We start from the raw sequence: 17,904 nt of genomic DNA on the forward strand, positions 1-17,904 counted from the left end.
ACGACTTTACCCAATCGATTAGCCTTGTTCGAACTAATATTGATTTTAAGCAATATTTCCCATGATGCTACAGTATTTGTGTTGTTTGAAATCCAAGTGCCCATATGCCTGTGCTGTAAATCTTTGTTCCTTGTGCTTGATTATTAGAAATATATCTTTGCCAGTTCTCCTGAAATCCTGTATTTCCTGTTTGAGTACACCTCAGGGGCTGGAAGCTGAATGGTTCTATTAATGTATTCATATATATTTCCTGTCTCAGTGCACTTAATTCTGTTATTTTTATTTTCTTGTGGTACTTGGATAGGGGCTGCCTGGCCGAGGCGGTAAAGACGTGCTCGGTTCGCCCGAAAGGACGTGGGTTCGACTTGTCAGGAAGTCGTACAATTTAAGAAATGAGATTTCCACTTCCGGAGGTGCATATGGCCCTGAGGTTCACTCAGCCTACACCAAAAATGAGTACCAGGTTAATTCCTGCGGGCAAAGGCGGCCGAGCGTAGAGCTGACCACTCTACCCCATCACGTGCCAATGGTGGAAGCCTTTACCTTCCACTCCTCCAAGGGCCTTCATGGCCTGTATGGAGGTGACTTTGTTTTGCTTTGCTTTTTTGTGGTACTTGGAAACTTTGTTGTGTGATATTATACTCTCAATAACATAGTATGCCGTATGAACTAGGGGTATCAGATCATTATTTGAAAATAAAAATATATGAATTATAATGTATTGTATGTATGTTCAGTCCATCAGCGATGTCGCTGGTGGGATACTCAAGAGCTCTGCCGTCAACTGTCGTAGATGGCCTAGGCATCACTGAAGAGGCGTACTAGGGAAATGAGGAGTGAGGTAGTTTCCTGTTGCTTTTCTCACCGAGCCAGAGTTGCTATTACATATCAGTCTGCCAAGCCCACTGAAATGCATACACCAACCGACCCTATAAGCAACATTTTCACACCATTAATAGCAGGGACTGGCTGCATAAGGATTGACATTACTAGCATCGCTCATACCTCAGTCACTTTCATGGGAATGGAAAAAGTAGAACTGCATTATAATGGTCATAGTAGGTGAGGGGTGTGGTGAAGGAGGAAGGGGAACAGGATAGAAGATGGAGGGAGGGAGAGGTTGTGGTGAGCATAACCGGATGTGCGTCATTTCGGCAGAAGTCACTTCTCTGCACTATCGGTTGATAATACTAGTAAGGTATTGCACACAATACATATTGCGGCACAATCTCTGATTGCAGACTGACACTACAAGGGGCCATCTGTCTTGGAACCGAAATTTATTATTGACTATCATCTCTATCCTATTATATACTCTTTGGTTCCTGCCTTAAGTAGCTATCATCACTAGGTGAGACTAGACATGATAGCTTGGAACTCTCAAAATGAAGCCTTGCCCTTCATTTTTATTTTAGTTAATGTCTCAGATAATTTATCATTTATTTTACAAATAAGATAATTGGTCCTTAAAATTCTCATTACTAAACATCGACCTCTTTGGTGAAAAATACATCTTTTGCTTTTACTGAAAAGATGCCTTACAGGGGCACTCGAAGGAATACCTCTATATTTAATTTTATGAACATTGTTGGGATAAGTATAATGTCCTGGTAAGTACTGCAGAGGTAAGAAAGTATGTCATCCAGAACTGGTGTAGCTACTGGTTCTGCTGTAGTAGAGCTGAAAAAGTTATCTCCATCATCGTTTATTTTTCGCCACTTCTGCTTCCATGCAATGTATATCATTTACTATAGCTCACTCCACGTTAAAAAAACAGTATTGCTCTTATGGACCTACAAGGAGGAAACACACCCCCTCTGAGACACCCAGAATTCCTCGTAATTAAGGGATATTATACTGTACTTTTTAATGTATTATGAAAGACAGATGAAAAGGATGAGACATTTTTTCCTGTGAGTTATTAAAATAACTACATAACATTTTCTTTTTCATAAATATTTTGTAGGTAGGAAGCACAATGGCCATTGCTTCATTGCCTTCCTTCATTTTCCTTCTTCTGTGCTGCTCTGGTACAAGCCTTGTGTAGTCCCTCTCTCTGTAAACTACCAGCAGCTCACTTTTATAGTGAAGTCATCTGCAGTATTTATTTGTTGCATGTGTGTTTTTAGGCTTTAAATCAGTGCATACTTGTCTTGTGTTGAGTGAGAGTTGGTTGTATATTGCATAGTATTTTTGTGTGTTCTATTATTTTTGTACCGTACAGAAGTTGTTACTGAAGATTTTGGTGTTGTGGTGTGCAGCGATACGTCATGACATAAGTTGTACTGATAAAAAAAATATTGTGTGTTTTATTTGTGCTTGGTTTTGTTATTTTGATGTTTTTTCTTAAGCGCATTTTAATTTCACCACTTTTTTCACGATCACATTTCATTTTTACTATAGTTTTTGTGAGTGATACGACAGCACAATAGTACCCCGCATTGTGCATCCCTTACCCCTTGAGCCCATAAAAAATATTATTTTTCTATTTTCTCCCCCAATTTGCCTTGCACTTCAATGCTGAGGTTATTATGTGCAGTAGTTTACCTCTGATTCCGTACAAACCAAGCTCGATAGCTGCAGTCACGTAAGTGTGGCCAGTATCCAGTAATTGGGAGATAGTGGGTTCGAGCCCCACTGTCGGCAGCCCTGAAGATGGTTTTCCGTGGTTTCCCATTTTCACACCAGGCAAATGCCGGGGCTGTACCTTGATTAAGGCCATGGCCATTTCCTTCCAGTTCCAAGGTCTTTCCTATCCCATCGTCACCATAAGACCTATGTGTCAGTGCAACGTAAAGCAAATAGCAAAAAAAAAAACATAAAAACAAAAAATGATTCTGTTCAAACCAAAAATAGCCCCTGTAAAATTCCCATCCCCTTTAGTTCATAAAAAAATATTCAGCTTAGTTTCTTCCACTTTTAATCTTGAACTTAAACACCGAATTTCACAAATTTATATGCCGTCATTTACCCGTGATGGTGTTGAGCAGAGCTGTTCAATATGGCAACCCTGCTGTTATAAGAGCAATACTGTTTTCTTAACATGGAATTAACTGTAGGAACTGATGATTACAACTCTCTGACTGATGCATTTAATTTATCAGTTTCTACACAGGGATTGTATTATTCCAACAAAAAATAATGTCAGTGATTTCCTTAGGACTGGCGTTCTCTAAAATAATTGTACTATTACTGATTACACCGGCCTGCGAAAAAAAGAAAAAAATTCTCTCTGGTGAAAGATTGAAGAGGTGATTTACAACAATTTAGGTGAGCTGATTTCAAATATGTAAACCGTTTTTGCCTATCACATAGATTTTTTTTTTTTTTTTTGCTATTTGAAATCTAAATTTGACATATTGTAATTTTGATAGAAAACACCATAATAGAGAATATATCTAATTTTAATGGGACATGATCAAATTGGAACGAATATACAAAAAAGTAACATGTTCATTGCTAGAATATATGAATCTCACTACAAGAACACTATTGTTTGCTGCATATTGATGTGAATGAACGTTGTGTTGATTAGCGTTTGTGTTCCTCAGTAGTGTTATCTTGCACTAGACACCAACATTAATCTGACATACCTTTGTTCCATTTCTTTTATATCCTGATGGAACCGCTCGCCATGTTCCTCACTGTATGCAACTAAATTTTCAGGAAAATAATCCAGATGACTCTGCAGGAAATGTAATTTTAAGCTCATGTGGCAACCCAATTTCTGGAAGTTGTACAGCATGCTTTCCACAATCTGTTGGTAGTTGACATCTTTAACATTACTCAGGAATTTGCTACAAACTTCCATGAATGTTTCCCATGCCTGAAGCTGTATTTCGTTCATCGTCATACTAAATGTCGGATCCTTCAGAAGCTTCCGAATTTGGGGGCCGTCAAAAACAACTTCCTTAATTTTGGCATCCGACAGTCCTGGAAATTTCTGACAGAGGTACCGAAAGCAGGGACTGCCTCCATCCAAACTCTTCACGTACTGCTTCATAATTCCCAATTTAATATGTAAAGGGGGCAATAACGCATTTTGAGGATCAATTAATGGATGACTTACAATGTTTATTTCTCCAGACATGAACTGTTTCCTCTTGGGCCACTCAGACACTAACCAGTGATGATCCCTGTCCCGAGAGTCCCAACCATACAGAAAACAGGGGAACTTGCTGCCCTAATATGATACCTCACAGTAACCATCTGTGTTCGTTGTACTTCAGTTTCTGCAACACCATACATAAATTATGATAGTTTTCATGAACAGATGTTGAATGGGCGACTGGCACTGAAGCAAGTTTATTTCCATTGTGCAGAAGAACACATTTGAGACTTCTTTTACTGGTATCAATAAATAGATGCCAGTCCTTTGCTTGGTAAATAGTTCCAAGATGACAAATCAAGCCTGGGATACCACAGCAAAACACAAGTTTGACTTTGTGAACAAAAAACTGCCAGAATTCTTCCTCCCGATTTCTGTAACAATGTGAATTTATCCCAGGAAGTAAAAAAGTTCTCTCCTTTAATCTTGATCCTAAAAATTCACTCTTTTCTTTAGTGAGGCCTGGGTCACGCACTAAATCATTTGAGTCACACCGATTATAAAGACATAGAGTTTTAACCTCAACATCCTGTACAAATGTGTCATCATCACCATCCTCCACACTTGAAGATGACGAAGACACACTCTCTGGTAACTGTATTGGTGGTTTTGGGACACAAATATCGGGTCCATATGGCACGGGGGTAATGGCAGATGGAAGGCAGGGATACACAATGTGCTTTTGGTTTTTCGAATTGAAACCGGACACTTTACATACACAAAAATATAACATATAAATTATAAACAGGAGAGGTTTCCACCTATTCAATATCTCACCTCTCCTGTTTATAATTTATATGTTATCTCATTTCAATAGGACCAACAACATGAAATTCATAACCCTTGATACACAAAAATAACATTCGTCAAAATGATTTCTTTGTTCCTGCCAAGCTATTGGGATTCTGAATGGCATTGACAGCATTGTACCATAGCAACAGATTTTCTACACATGTTTTGCACACAACATGGGGTGCGAAATTCTTGTCCTGATTACCTAACTTCATGTTAAAATATGCCAACTACAGGATTTTTATAAATGGCGTAATATTTTGCTTCTGGCTTTTAATTGTATACTGGCCACATACATAACAGAAAGAGTTGGGAATGTTCACACATTTTTGCCTCCGAACATCACTGCCACTTGCCATTTTAACACAAACTAACTCACTTATTCACTCAATCAACTTCACGTGCATGCTGTGACTTGTAGACAAAGGTGTGACACAAATTCTCAGATTCTCCTCTCAGACTATGGAGAAATGCGATCTTGGCGTTTTGACCTTGTCTGATATTGCACATTGCGAACTGTAGCTGTTCTAATAGCTCTTCCAGTGTTCCTCTATGATTACCTACTCCTCTCCAAAACAGAGCACATACAATATTTTCTCTCAGACATGTCCATACCTGCATTCCATACAACAAATCCAAACCTCATTTACAACAACAAAGCTCCATTAGCATAATCATGAGACGGACTTGTGACAAATCTGTACTTGATATGAAACAACTGGTATAATTTTTTACATAAGGACACTAAATGTAACGTTTATCATACACAATTACTTTTGCCGGAAAAACTTTGCAGGCCGGTGTTATTAATTGGAAAGTAATTTGTAGTTGTAATTAAGTAAAATATTTCTCAGGTTACTATAATTCCACCCAATTACTTTTTCTTGTACTCTTCCTATCACTGTCTACACTGCTATCCAAACTTCACTTCAGTTCATGATTGTGTACGCCATATGCAGCACTTTACCACAGCTCACACATGTGCATTTTAGACATTGATCAAAATCGTTCATGCAATGGGCTCTTGCAACTCGTGCCAGCTAGCTTCAGACAAGCTCACTCACAACAGGTGAGCCGCCAGATTGTCAGGTCATCTCAGTTAACTCAAACTGCTCTGAAGTGTGTAGATCACTAAATTGGAGTTTTGTATGCATATACAAATTTTTAATAACAAACAGTGTTTTGGATAGGAATCAACATCTATATCACATTATGACTGTAAGTTGCATCAATTATAAAGAAACTAAAGTAATGTAGACTTAAATGTTATGGACATGTCATTCACAGCAAAGAGTGCTCTGTAACAAGGACAGCCCGATGGCCAGCGACCACGTGGTTGATCGAAGAACTGGTGGATGGATCCCATCAAGGAGGACATGGAATATGTGAACACCAATCCCGAAGTTCCCGTGGATCGGTCTAGATGTGCCGACAGGAGAATATTTCAAGAGACTTTCCTGATGATCAAGCTCCAAGTTATCCTGTGATTCATAAATTAGGTAACAAATTTTGGGAAACGGGGATGTTGGAAATGAGAATTGAAGATGACAATGCACAGTGCTCTCAGATCAAGTTCTCAGTTACTTCAGGAATTGCGGAGAAAATTCCCCCACAAAATCTCCTTGGTATCTCTCATCCAGTGTGAATTTCCAAAAGCACTGGGCAAACTGCCACAAAGTTACATTAGTTTTAAATGAGTTCTTTTTTTCATTGGCAATATTATTAGGTAATGAGTCAAGTATTGACGGACTTATGTTACTGTCCGGCTGTGTGGTGCATGCACTACCCACCACACACTGTTTACCCTATGGAATGAAAGTAGAAAAAGAAATTAGCAGCTGTTTAAACATGATTTCTCTCTGAACTAAGGGAACTTCTCTAGTATGAAAATATTCTTACAGATTTCTTATAAATGACTATCACATTGAGAGATTCTATAGTAGGTACTGGTTCTTAATCACAAGACTACAGTGACTATATGTTATTACTTTGTAGCATTTTCCCCAATTGTATCAAGTTTAATTGATTGCTAGGGATACTTAAAATTTTATACATACCTTTCACAAGATAGATAAATCCAAGAACAGCAATCAAATTAAGGGTTAAAACCATATTCAGCTAAACCTGAAATAAGAAGTGAACGTAAATTACTGTACATGTAATTTTTGAAAGATGTTGGTTGCACTTATTTAGTTGTATATATACAATATTTACTTTATCTTTCCATAACTCATTCCATCCTTTCAAACATTACAAGATCATTAAATACATGCAATGTACATGGAATATGTTACTGAAATCGAGCGAGTTGGTCGTGCAAATAGGGATGCGTAGCTGTCGGCTGTATAAGCAATAATTTTCATCTTGAGGCCTGTATTGATAGATATGACTTTATTTACAATAGTAAAACCTTTTATCCCACCTAATCAATACATTGTCTGGCTTCATGGCTAATTGTAATTGGTTAGCGTGCTGGCCTTTGGTCAAAGGGGTCCCAGGTTCGATTCCACGCCGAGTCGGGAATTTTAAGCATAATTGGTTAATTTCACTGGCACAGCGGCTGGGTGTATGTGTTGTCTTCATCATCATTTTATCCTCATCACAACGTGCAGGTCGCCTGCGGGAGTCAAATCAAAAGACCTGCATCTGGTGAGCCGAACTTGTCCTTGGACACTCCCGGCACTAAAAGCCATACGCCATTTCATTTCCTCAATACATTCATTTGAGGTGTTAGCATTAACTCATTCAAAAGTTTTTGGACTAGTTTTGATCAACATAATGATCATCTTCAGCAAATCAAACAAGATAAAAAAAACACAACCAAGAGTGAAACATAGCTATTGAAGCTTTATGGTGAAATGTTCATTTAAAGAAGTAAAATGGGACTGTGAAAGTCCTGTAAGAGAAGAATACAGTGAGCAAGAGAATATGCACAAACAATGGGTTAATGATTCTAAAAGTTACGTATACAGAGTGTCGTGGGTGGAAGGGACCATACGGTAAGAGGTGATAATATAGGTCATTATATGAACGTATGCTTTATTTTCAATAGTTTCCAAGATACAGACCGTATTATGTAATAGTCAATTTCCCTTTGCACCTTGTGTGTAATTATTGTTTAATTGTCCATTTCCCTTTACAACTTATTCCCAAAAATACCCCCCACGAAGCTCATTGGATTTTGCAGCTCTTGCAGACAGATGTTGTGTTGCTAATCAGAGCTGATGTCTCTCTTCTTTAATGTGCGCACAAGCTTTTAAATTTGAACAAGTAAGTCCTCCCTTAATTGCACTTTTCTCTGTAGACAGGGACAATTAGGTCTACTCCCACTTTCTGGCTACCTGTTCTATCCCACATTCCACCACCTCACCTCCATTAGGAAAATGCTCTCCTACAAGATTATAAGAAAATAACTAACAACAGTCAGTTGCCAATCCATGGTGACATGAATGATGCTCTTATCAACAGGATAAAATCTAGACACCCACCTGTTAGAACATCCAGAAACCTAGCAGATGCTAACTTTAATCTGCTTCAAGCCTGAAAGCAAGTATGGGTATCCAGCGCTCCATCAGAATATCACTATCTACCAGAGGGTTTTGATCTTCCACGGAAGACCTAGACAACCATCAACAGGATTCGCACTGGCCATGGCAGATGTGCTGACTCTCTCCATAAATGGGGAATACTTAATTCGGCACCGTACAGTTGTGGTGCTGAAGCAAACAGTTCGGCATATTGTGGAGCAGTGTCCTCTCACCGCTTACCAGGGAAACCCTAGAGACTTTTTTCTGCTGTCACCTTTGTGGGTTGACTATGTAAATAACTTGAACCTGTAAATACTTCAAATTATAAATATTATGTATTATTACTGTAATTATTTATAATGTGATGTGTTAGCCATACGCTAAATAAATAAATAATCTGTAGACAACAACCCCAGAAACAATAATCCAGCGGCGTGACCTTGGTGACCATGCAACATTACATCTGACACAATGTCCATGATAAATTAGATTGAGACACTGAACCACTGCAACAAACGAAATGTACAAACTGTGAAATATGACACTTTCTGCTAAGCCAACTATATTAAACAAACATACAGTATATCAACAAACGTCACCATAGTAACCGGCTTGGCTGCCATGCCCACCTTAATACAATTACTCAGTACGGTCTGTATCTCAGAAACTATTGAAAATAAAGCATATGTTCATATAATGTTTTCGCTTTAGAATGACCAATACAATCACCTCTTTACGTATGTTTCCTTTCTCCCAGGACACTCTGTATAGTCCATAATATTATATGTTGGCTTAGAATCTTGATGACTGGGCAAGTTGACCGTGCAGTTAGGGGTGCATAGCTGTGAGCTTGCATCCAGGAGATAGTAGGTTCAAGCCCCACTGTTGGCAATCCTGAAGATGGTTTTCCGTAGTTTCCCATTTTCACGCCAGGCAAATGCTGGGGCTGTACTTTAAATAAGGCCATGGCCGCTTCCTTCCCACTTCTAAGCCTTTGCCATCCCTTCATCGCCATAAGACCTGTGTGTGTCATGACGTAAATCAAATTGTAAAGGAAAAATCTTGATGTCTATGTCTAAGACTTAACTTTCCTCATTCAGCATTAATTTGGACATCATTACAACCTTGGATAAGAATCAAAGACTACAGATATACACAGAAGCCTTGTACAGTCAACTAGTGTCAACCAGACACACAAATCATACTGTGCCTGAGCACATTTTTTATGTTTTTATGTGTTCAGTCAGAAAACAATAGTCTAGATTTTCAGTGAAGAGTTAAAGTGTGGTTGTCATTTTATTTTAATTAGAAAATGAGGAACCACAGAAAACCATATTCTGGGCTGCTGATGGTGGAATTCGAAGCCACCATCTCCCGAATGCAAGCTCACGGCTATGCGACCCTAACTGCACAGCCAACACACACGGTTCTTTTCAGTAATTGCAAACAGTTTATTCTCCCAAACAGATCGAGGCTTAGCAATGAGACTTTTAAGAACCAATCATTTTATTTGTTCAGTATGAACACAGTCTTAATGAAGGAGTACAAGATGAAGAAATAAGTCCAAAACAAAGGTAATGGGGTGCAGCTGAATGAAGTCAGGTGATGCGGGTAATATTAAATTAGGAAATGAAGTCTTAAAGGAAGTAGATGAATATGTTACTTGGGTAGTAAAATAACTAACGATGGAAGAAGTAAGGACAAAATAACATGCAGACTAGCACAAGCAAGAAAGAGCTTTCTTAAGAAAAGAAACTTGCTCACTTTGAACAGTGGTGTAGGAATTAGAAAAATATTTTTAAATACCGTACTTTCATCTGGAGCATGGCAGTGTATGGAAGTGAAACATGGACGATAACAAGCTCAGAAAGAAAGAGAATAGAAGGTTTTGAAATGTGGTGTTATAGAAGAATGGTGAAGGTCAGATGGGTAGATCAAATCACAAATTAAGAGATAATGAATCGAACTGGTGAGAGGAGAACGATTTTGCAAAATTTGACCAGAAGAAGACACACATCTTAAGACACCAGGACTTAATCAGTTAGTTTTTGACACAAGTGTAGGCAGTAAGAACGGTACGGGTAGACCAAGGTATGAATATAACAAACAGATTAGAGTAGATGAAGGATGTAATAGTTGTGTAGAAATGAAATCATTAGCACAGGATAGGGTAGCATGGACAGCTGCATCAAATCAGCCTATAGACTGATGACCCAAAGCAGATGGCAAATTATTTCAATGCTACAAATCAACAACTAAAATGAAAATGATGGGAAAAGATCATTTTGAAAGTTCTAAGCTATCATGTTTAACCTTACCTAGTGATGATGATAGCTACTTAATATCTCTATGCTAAGAAGAACCCAACAAAATTAATAATATATTTTCCTTGCAGACTTTGATATTGTTACAACCCAATGCTAATTTATCAGCAACACCTTAAAACTTATAGTCCACCTAGTCAATACTTATTACTAGAGTCCGGATTTCCATGCAAATGCATGTTTTTAAATAAGCTGGTTACACTTCTCAAACTTTGCAAATATTTGTTTTATGGCTCAATGATTCCAAATAACCGTTCTTGTTCCCTGCATGTTTTACCTTTTTAGGAGGAAATTCATGCATAATGCATATTTTGAAGATTTTGGATTCAACAGCAAATATTTGGACATTTAATATTGCATAATATGGCTTTTCTTCTGACTTTGGCACAAATATAATATTAATATTTTATGAATGTTTGTGTGCAGAATTTGGGACCATTTTACCACATTATACAGTATGGCTATTACTGATAAATGAAGAGAATGTATTCCTGGCATCCTATCTGACAACCAAAGTTAGTATACAAGGTAGAGATCTTATAAACCAATTAATCAAGCACTTTCTTATCTGTTGCTTGAGTAGACATTGACGTAAGCTGGAAGTCCCCACGTCGATCTCTGTAATTCTTAGGAATAAGGTGTCCCAGTTATACTTTGCTATAAATTAAACCTTAAATTGGGCATTACTCATTGACAGTTCATTTGTTCGTCTATGTTAAACGAACAAAACAAAACTTGTATCACACTTCTGTGACACTGTGTTACTGAGATAGCACCCTACCCTTGATTTTGCACTGAACCTTCAGTTATCATGGGATTTGCTACCCGAAACTCTCACTTGTCACACGTCTTGGCAATCATTACCACTTATGAAAATGTCTGCAATCATGGCAAAGAGAACTAGCTGTGGCAGCTAGAGATAGGTCGAACAAAGTGATCTGTTCAAATTCTGACTTTAAATTTGTCAAAATTATATAAAACGCAGTGGTGAAAATGCAAAAGACATACAATTTGATCTCACTTTGTCCCAAATGTCTTCATTTAAGTATGCACCTGTCACTTCTTGTGACATAGGAAGATCATTTTCTGTGTTTAAAAATATGCAGGCAGATAAGCAAATGAGCTTAAATCAAGACAATTTGAAGAAATTACGGTAATTGTACAATTGTACAATGTTTCAAAAGGAACTGAATTTTGACATTGCATATTTTGCCATATGATAGTGCATGAATGCATGCATATTTTGAGATTTGATAGTGCATGGAAATCCGGGCTCTACTTATTAGTAAAGCTCAAAAGTTGAAGACCTATAAATAAAAAAATTAAAAAAAGGACAAATAAAACCCACAATTTTCTGGCCTACAATGACCAAGAAAGAAAGTATATTATGTTGGGTCTCATCTTCGGACACTCAAGAGAAAACAGAATTTTTCCTCAATGTCCGAGCCATACTTATTACAATCTTATATTGGCTAAACGCAGTACATGTTTCGATAACCCATGCCTTCTCTCATTCAGCAGCTTGATAATCTACCAAGCATTCCCAGGACTTGTTAACATCACTATTTTATCTGGCCTTACAAATTAATTACAAATTATTTGTCATTCAAATTAAAATATTATAAACAAAGTCAAAGAAATAAATTATTAAATGGCAAATTAAATAAAAATTATTGGAAGTTATTTTATGGCCTAAAACCAAAAACCAAACTCCAAAGGGCCATGGCCTACCAGCGACCACTGCTCATTCCGAAGGCCTGCAGATTATGACGTGGTGTGGGGTCAGCACGACAAATCCTCTCGGCCATTATTCTTGGCTTTCTAAACCGGAGCCACCATCTCACTATCAGATTGTAATCATGTAGGCTGAATGGACCTCGAACCAGCCCTCATATCCAGGTAAAAATCTGTGACCTGGCTGGGAATCAAGCCTGGGGCCTCCGAGTAAGAGGCAGGAATGCTACCCCTACACGAAGGGCATTATTATATGGTCTAGTATTCCAATTTTCATCCATACATACAGCATCATAGACCATTATGCCTTTCAGCATTCAGTCTGCAAGCCTATGTGAATTTACTAAGCATAGCCACAATCCTCTATTTGCATCTAGTGCTGTGGCCTCATTTAGTTCTATACTCTTATCTTTAAATCGTTATAAACTGAGTCTAACCATCATCGTCTTGGTCTCCCTCTACTTCTCTTACCCTCCATAACAGAAACCATTATTCTAATAGGTAACCTATCCTCCTCCATTCGCCTCACATGACCTCGCCACTGAAGCCGGTTTATGCGTACAGCTTCATCCATCGAATTCATTCCTAAGTTAGCCTTTATATCCTCATTCCAAATACCCTCCTGCCATTGTTCCCAGCTGTTTGTACCAGCAATCATTCTCGCTACTTTCATGTCTGTTACTTCTAACATGAATAAGATATCATGAGTCCACCCAGATTTCACTCCTGTAAAGAAAAGTTGGTCTGAAAACAGACCGATGTAAAGATAGTTTTATCTGGGAGCTGACATCCTTCTTACAGAACACTGTTGATCGTAACTGTGAGCTTACTGCATTAGCTTTACTACACCTTAATTCAGTCTCACTTACTACATTACCATCCTGGAAGAACACACATCCTAAATACTTGAAGTTATCTACCCGTTCCAGCTCTTTACCACCAATCTGACATTCAGTTCTCTTGGATTTCTTACCTATCAACATCAATTTAGTCTTCAAAAGGCTAATCTTCATACCATACTCATTGCACCTATTTTCAAGTTCCAAGATATTAGGCTGCAGGCTTTCGGCATAATCTGCCATTATCATAGGTTATAAACTTCATGGTTCTGATCCGTATTGAATTGTAAGTACAATATAATTATTAAATTAATGTAGTAATGGTCCACCTTTCAATACTATAATATGTAATATTCTAAATTACATTAATTAGGGACTAGTTTCGGCCAGGGCTAGCCATCTTCAGCCTTAATGTAAAACACCTAATAACTAAACAAATGTACATGCACACAATTGACATAAAACAAATGAAAACAAATATATACAAAGTGACATTAAAAACTGGGATGGAATTATGAATAAATTTGAAAATGAACTAGGTTCTAACATCTTGAGTCATTGAGAATAATTTCAAGTATTAATTTATATACACAGAACCGTTAGTTCTAATACTGCTAATAGAACTGCTAATACAGTTCTATGACTCAAGATGTTAGAACCTAGTTCATTTTCAAATTTATTCATAATTCCATCCCAGTTTTTAATGTCACTTTGTATATATTTGTTTTCATTTGTTTTATGTCAATTGTGTGCATGTACATTTGTTTAGTTATTAGGTGTTTTACATTAAGGCTGAAGATGGCCATCCCCGGCCGAAACTAGTCCCTAATTAATGTAATTTAGAATATTACATATTATAATATTGAAAGGTGGACCATTACTACATTAATTTAATAATTATATTGTCAATCTGCCATTAAGACCAAGTCGTCAGCATAGGCCAGACTGCTTACTACATCTCCACCTAACTGAATTCCTCCCTGCAACTTTATACCCTTCAGCAGATGATCCATATAAACTAGGAACAACAAAAGTGAAAGTTTGCAGCCTTGTCTAAGCATCTTGAACCAAGAACTCATTGTAGATGGAAAACTCTAAATGTTAAAGGAAGACTTACAGATAAAAACATTGATGAACTCTGGCATTATTATGAAATGGCAATAAGAAACAACACGTTTGAAAAGAGGATTGTGCTATTAAACTTGTGATTCTGCAGCTCAATTGTCAACATGGATGCCTATGATTGATTTTAATAATCTACAGAAGAATTCCATTAGTCCGGCATCCAACAGTCTGGAATGCCTGATGGTCGAGCACCATTCTAGGATTTTTTAAATGTTATTATCTCTTAATAATGACCTCTCATGAACAATTTGATGCATTATTTGTCGAAACCAATCAAAGTGTATTTTTTTATTATTTCAAAGTTAATAGTGAAAATGTATCTGATACAATCCATTTGTTATGCATTGACTTACTTAAATATCTCTACAGTATCTCTGGAAATATTCAGCCTAGAAGGCTGTGTGCTATACTTAGTACTGGAAAGCCAACCATATGATAAAAAAAACAGATTTCAAAAACTGAATGTATGGGCCACGTTCAAAAACGGATCGGAAGATGCCTTCAGAAATTGAAGCAGAGAGAAGGAAAAGAGAAGTTGTGGATGGAAAAACTCTAAATGTTAAAGGAAGACTTAGAGATAAAAACATCAATGAACTCCGGCATTATTATGAAATGGCAATAAGAAACAACACGTTTGAAAAGAGGACTGCTGATCAACATTTTACTGCAAAACGCCGTGTTACAGCTGTTTTCACTGTACGCCTTAACCTATATTGTAGTTAGAGGTACCGCCCGATAGTCCAGCATTTTTGGTAATCCGGTACTGGGCCGGTCCTGAACGTGCCAAACTATCGGACTTCTACTGTAGGTACCCTTAATTCCATAGCCCCCAGTATGGAGAACTTTTCCCTCAGTATGCTGTTATATGCTTTCTCTAGATCTACGAAACATAATTGTACATTCAGAGCCTAACAGGAAATCATTGTAAATCTCATTATTTCATTTCAAGATAAAAAGAGGAAGAAAATAAGCTGAAAATTATTTTGATTATTATTATTTTGACGAAATCTAGTATTGAAGTTCAAGGTCAATTGGGGGAGAAAATAGATAACAGATAATAATAATTGTTATAGGTCCATGGGATTCTCACTGCAGACCAAATGTTGACATAAATGCCTTTGATTGATTTCAATAATCTACCCTTAATCCCATAGTCCCCCAGTATGGTGAACATCTTTTCCCTTAGTACCCTGTCGTGTGCTTTCTCTAGATCTACGAAACATAAATACAACTGTCTATTACTCTTGTAGCATTTTTCAGTTACCTGGTGCATACTGAAAATCTGATCCTGACAGCCCCTCTGTGGTCTGAAACCACACTGGTTTTCATCCAACTTCCTCTCAACCACTGATTGCACTCTCCCTTCCAAGATCCCAGTGATTACTTCTCCTGGTATACTAATCAATACTAATCAATTTTCAATCTCAATAAAATCACAAATGTATAAATTATCTACATATTAAAGATATTTTGTCTAAAAATAAATGGTCTTGTAAAATTGAGGCATCCACACTAATAGATGTGTCTGTAAATGTTTATATCTGCAAATCCTCTTGTTGAACATTCCTCTATTCCATTGCTTTGAGAACTTTTACAAACTTTCTTGACTTCAGTACTCTGTTGTCTCCTATGTACACTGACTGACAGAGCAAATGCAACACCAAGAAGGAGTGGTTCGAAAGGGATCAAAGTTGGGGAAAAAACAGAGACGGCACGGACGAATAATTGATGTATATTTCAAACCGATATGCAGGTTACACAATGCGCACGGCATCGACTCAGTAGGATGTAGGACCACCGCGAGCGGCGATGCACGCAGAAACACGTCGAGGTACAGAGTCAATAAGAGTGCGGATGGTGTCCTGAGGGATGGTTCTTCATTCTCTGTCAACCATTTGCCACAGTTGGTCGTCCGTACGAGGCTGGGGCAGAGTTTGCAAACGGCGTCCAATGAGATCCCACACGTGTTCGATTGGTGAGAGATCCGGAGAGTACGCTGGCCACGGAAGCATCTGTACACCTCGTAGAGCCTGTTGGGAGATGCGAGCAGTGTGTGGGCGGGCATTATCCTGCTGAAACAGAGCATTGGGCAGCCCCTGAAGGTACGGGAGTGCCACCGGCCGCAGCACATGCTGCACGTAGCGGTGGGCATTTAACGTGCCTTGAATACGCACTAGAGGCGATGTGGAATCATACGCAATAGCGCCCCAAACCATGATGCCGCGTTGTCTAGCGGTAGGGCGCTCCACAGTTACTGCCGGATTTGACCTTTCTCCACGCCGACGCCACACTCGTCTGCGGTGACTATCACTGACAGAACAGAAGCGTGACTCATCGGAGAACACGACGTTCCGCCATTCCCTCATCCAAGTCGTTCTAGCCCGGCACCATGCCAGGCGTGCACGTCTATGCTGTGGAGTCAATGGTAGTCTTCTGAGCGGACGCCGGGACTGCAGGCCTCCTTCAACCAATCGACGGGAAATTGTTCTGGTCGATATTGGAACAGCCAGGGTGTCTTGCACATGCTGAAGAATGGCGGTTGACGTGGCGTGCGGGGCTGCCACAGCTTGGCGGCGGATGCGCCGATCCTCGCGTGCTGACGTCACTCGGGCTGCGCCTGGACCCCTCGCACGTGCCACATGTTCCTGCGCCAACCATCTTCGCCACAGGCGCTGCACCGTGGACACATCCCTATGGGTATCGGCTGCGATTTGACGAAGCGACCAACCTGCCCTTCTCAGCCCGATCACCATACCCCTCGTAAAGTCGTCTGTCTGCTGGAAATGCCTCCGTTGACGGCGGCCTGGCATTCTTAGCTATACACGTGTCCTGTGGCACACGACAACACGTTCTACTGACTGTCGGCTGAGAAATCACGGTACGAAGTGGGCCATTCGCCAACGCCGTGTCCCATTTATCGTTCGCTACGTGCGCAGCACAGCGGCGCATTTCACATCATGAGCATACCTCAGTGACGTCAGTCTACCCTGCAATTGGCATCAAGTTCTGACCACTCCTTCTTGGTGTTGCATTTGCTCTGTCAGTCAGTGTATAACTATATTTGACCTTGACCTCTGATAGTAACTCTTGGAATCATGCGAAGCAGTTGAACGGAAACCTTGTCGTTCAATCTTTCTGGCACTTGCAGTTGCTATTTAAAAGTGTATCATGTCTGCTTGCCTGTCCACTCAAAACATGGTAGATTATACAGCCACTGAAGAAGAGAACATATGAATGAAACATTTATTGCAGCCAATGGCCATTATGAATAAATAATTACACACAATATTACAATTCTAATATAACACAGAATAATTACAGTGTTGAATTACACAATCTAACAGTCATCAAACAGAATTTCTTCCAGGATTCATTCCGGAGTTTACAGTACATTGCATGGTATCATTCACAAAGATTTCCACAATGATCACATACACAGTCCGGATCTGGCTCAT

At 38.8% G+C, this 17,904-nt stretch overlaps 1 protein-coding gene across 2 annotated transcripts in view; it reads right to left on the bottom strand.

Annotated features, from left to right (window-relative positions):
• The window catches only part of CAH9 (Carbonic anhydrase 9), a 66,280-nt gene that overhangs the window by 44,850 nt on the left and 3,526 nt on the right, over positions 1–17,904 (bottom strand). For both annotated transcript variants that reach the window (XM_067138757.2, XM_067138759.2), the window contains exon 2: positions 6,958–7,024. In XM_067138757.2, the coding sequence (XP_066994858.2) occupies positions 6,958–7,012 (55 nt within the window). In that variant the 5' untranslated portion in view covers positions 7,013–7,024. The remainder of the gene's footprint in view (positions 1–6,957; positions 7,025–17,904) is intronic.

This window comes from Anabrus simplex, chromosome 1 (assembly GCF_040414725.1).
Source record: "Anabrus simplex isolate iqAnaSimp1 chromosome 1, ASM4041472v1, whole genome shotgun sequence".
Taxonomy (NCBI): Eukaryota; Metazoa; Arthropoda; class Insecta; order Orthoptera; family Tettigoniidae; genus Anabrus; species Anabrus simplex.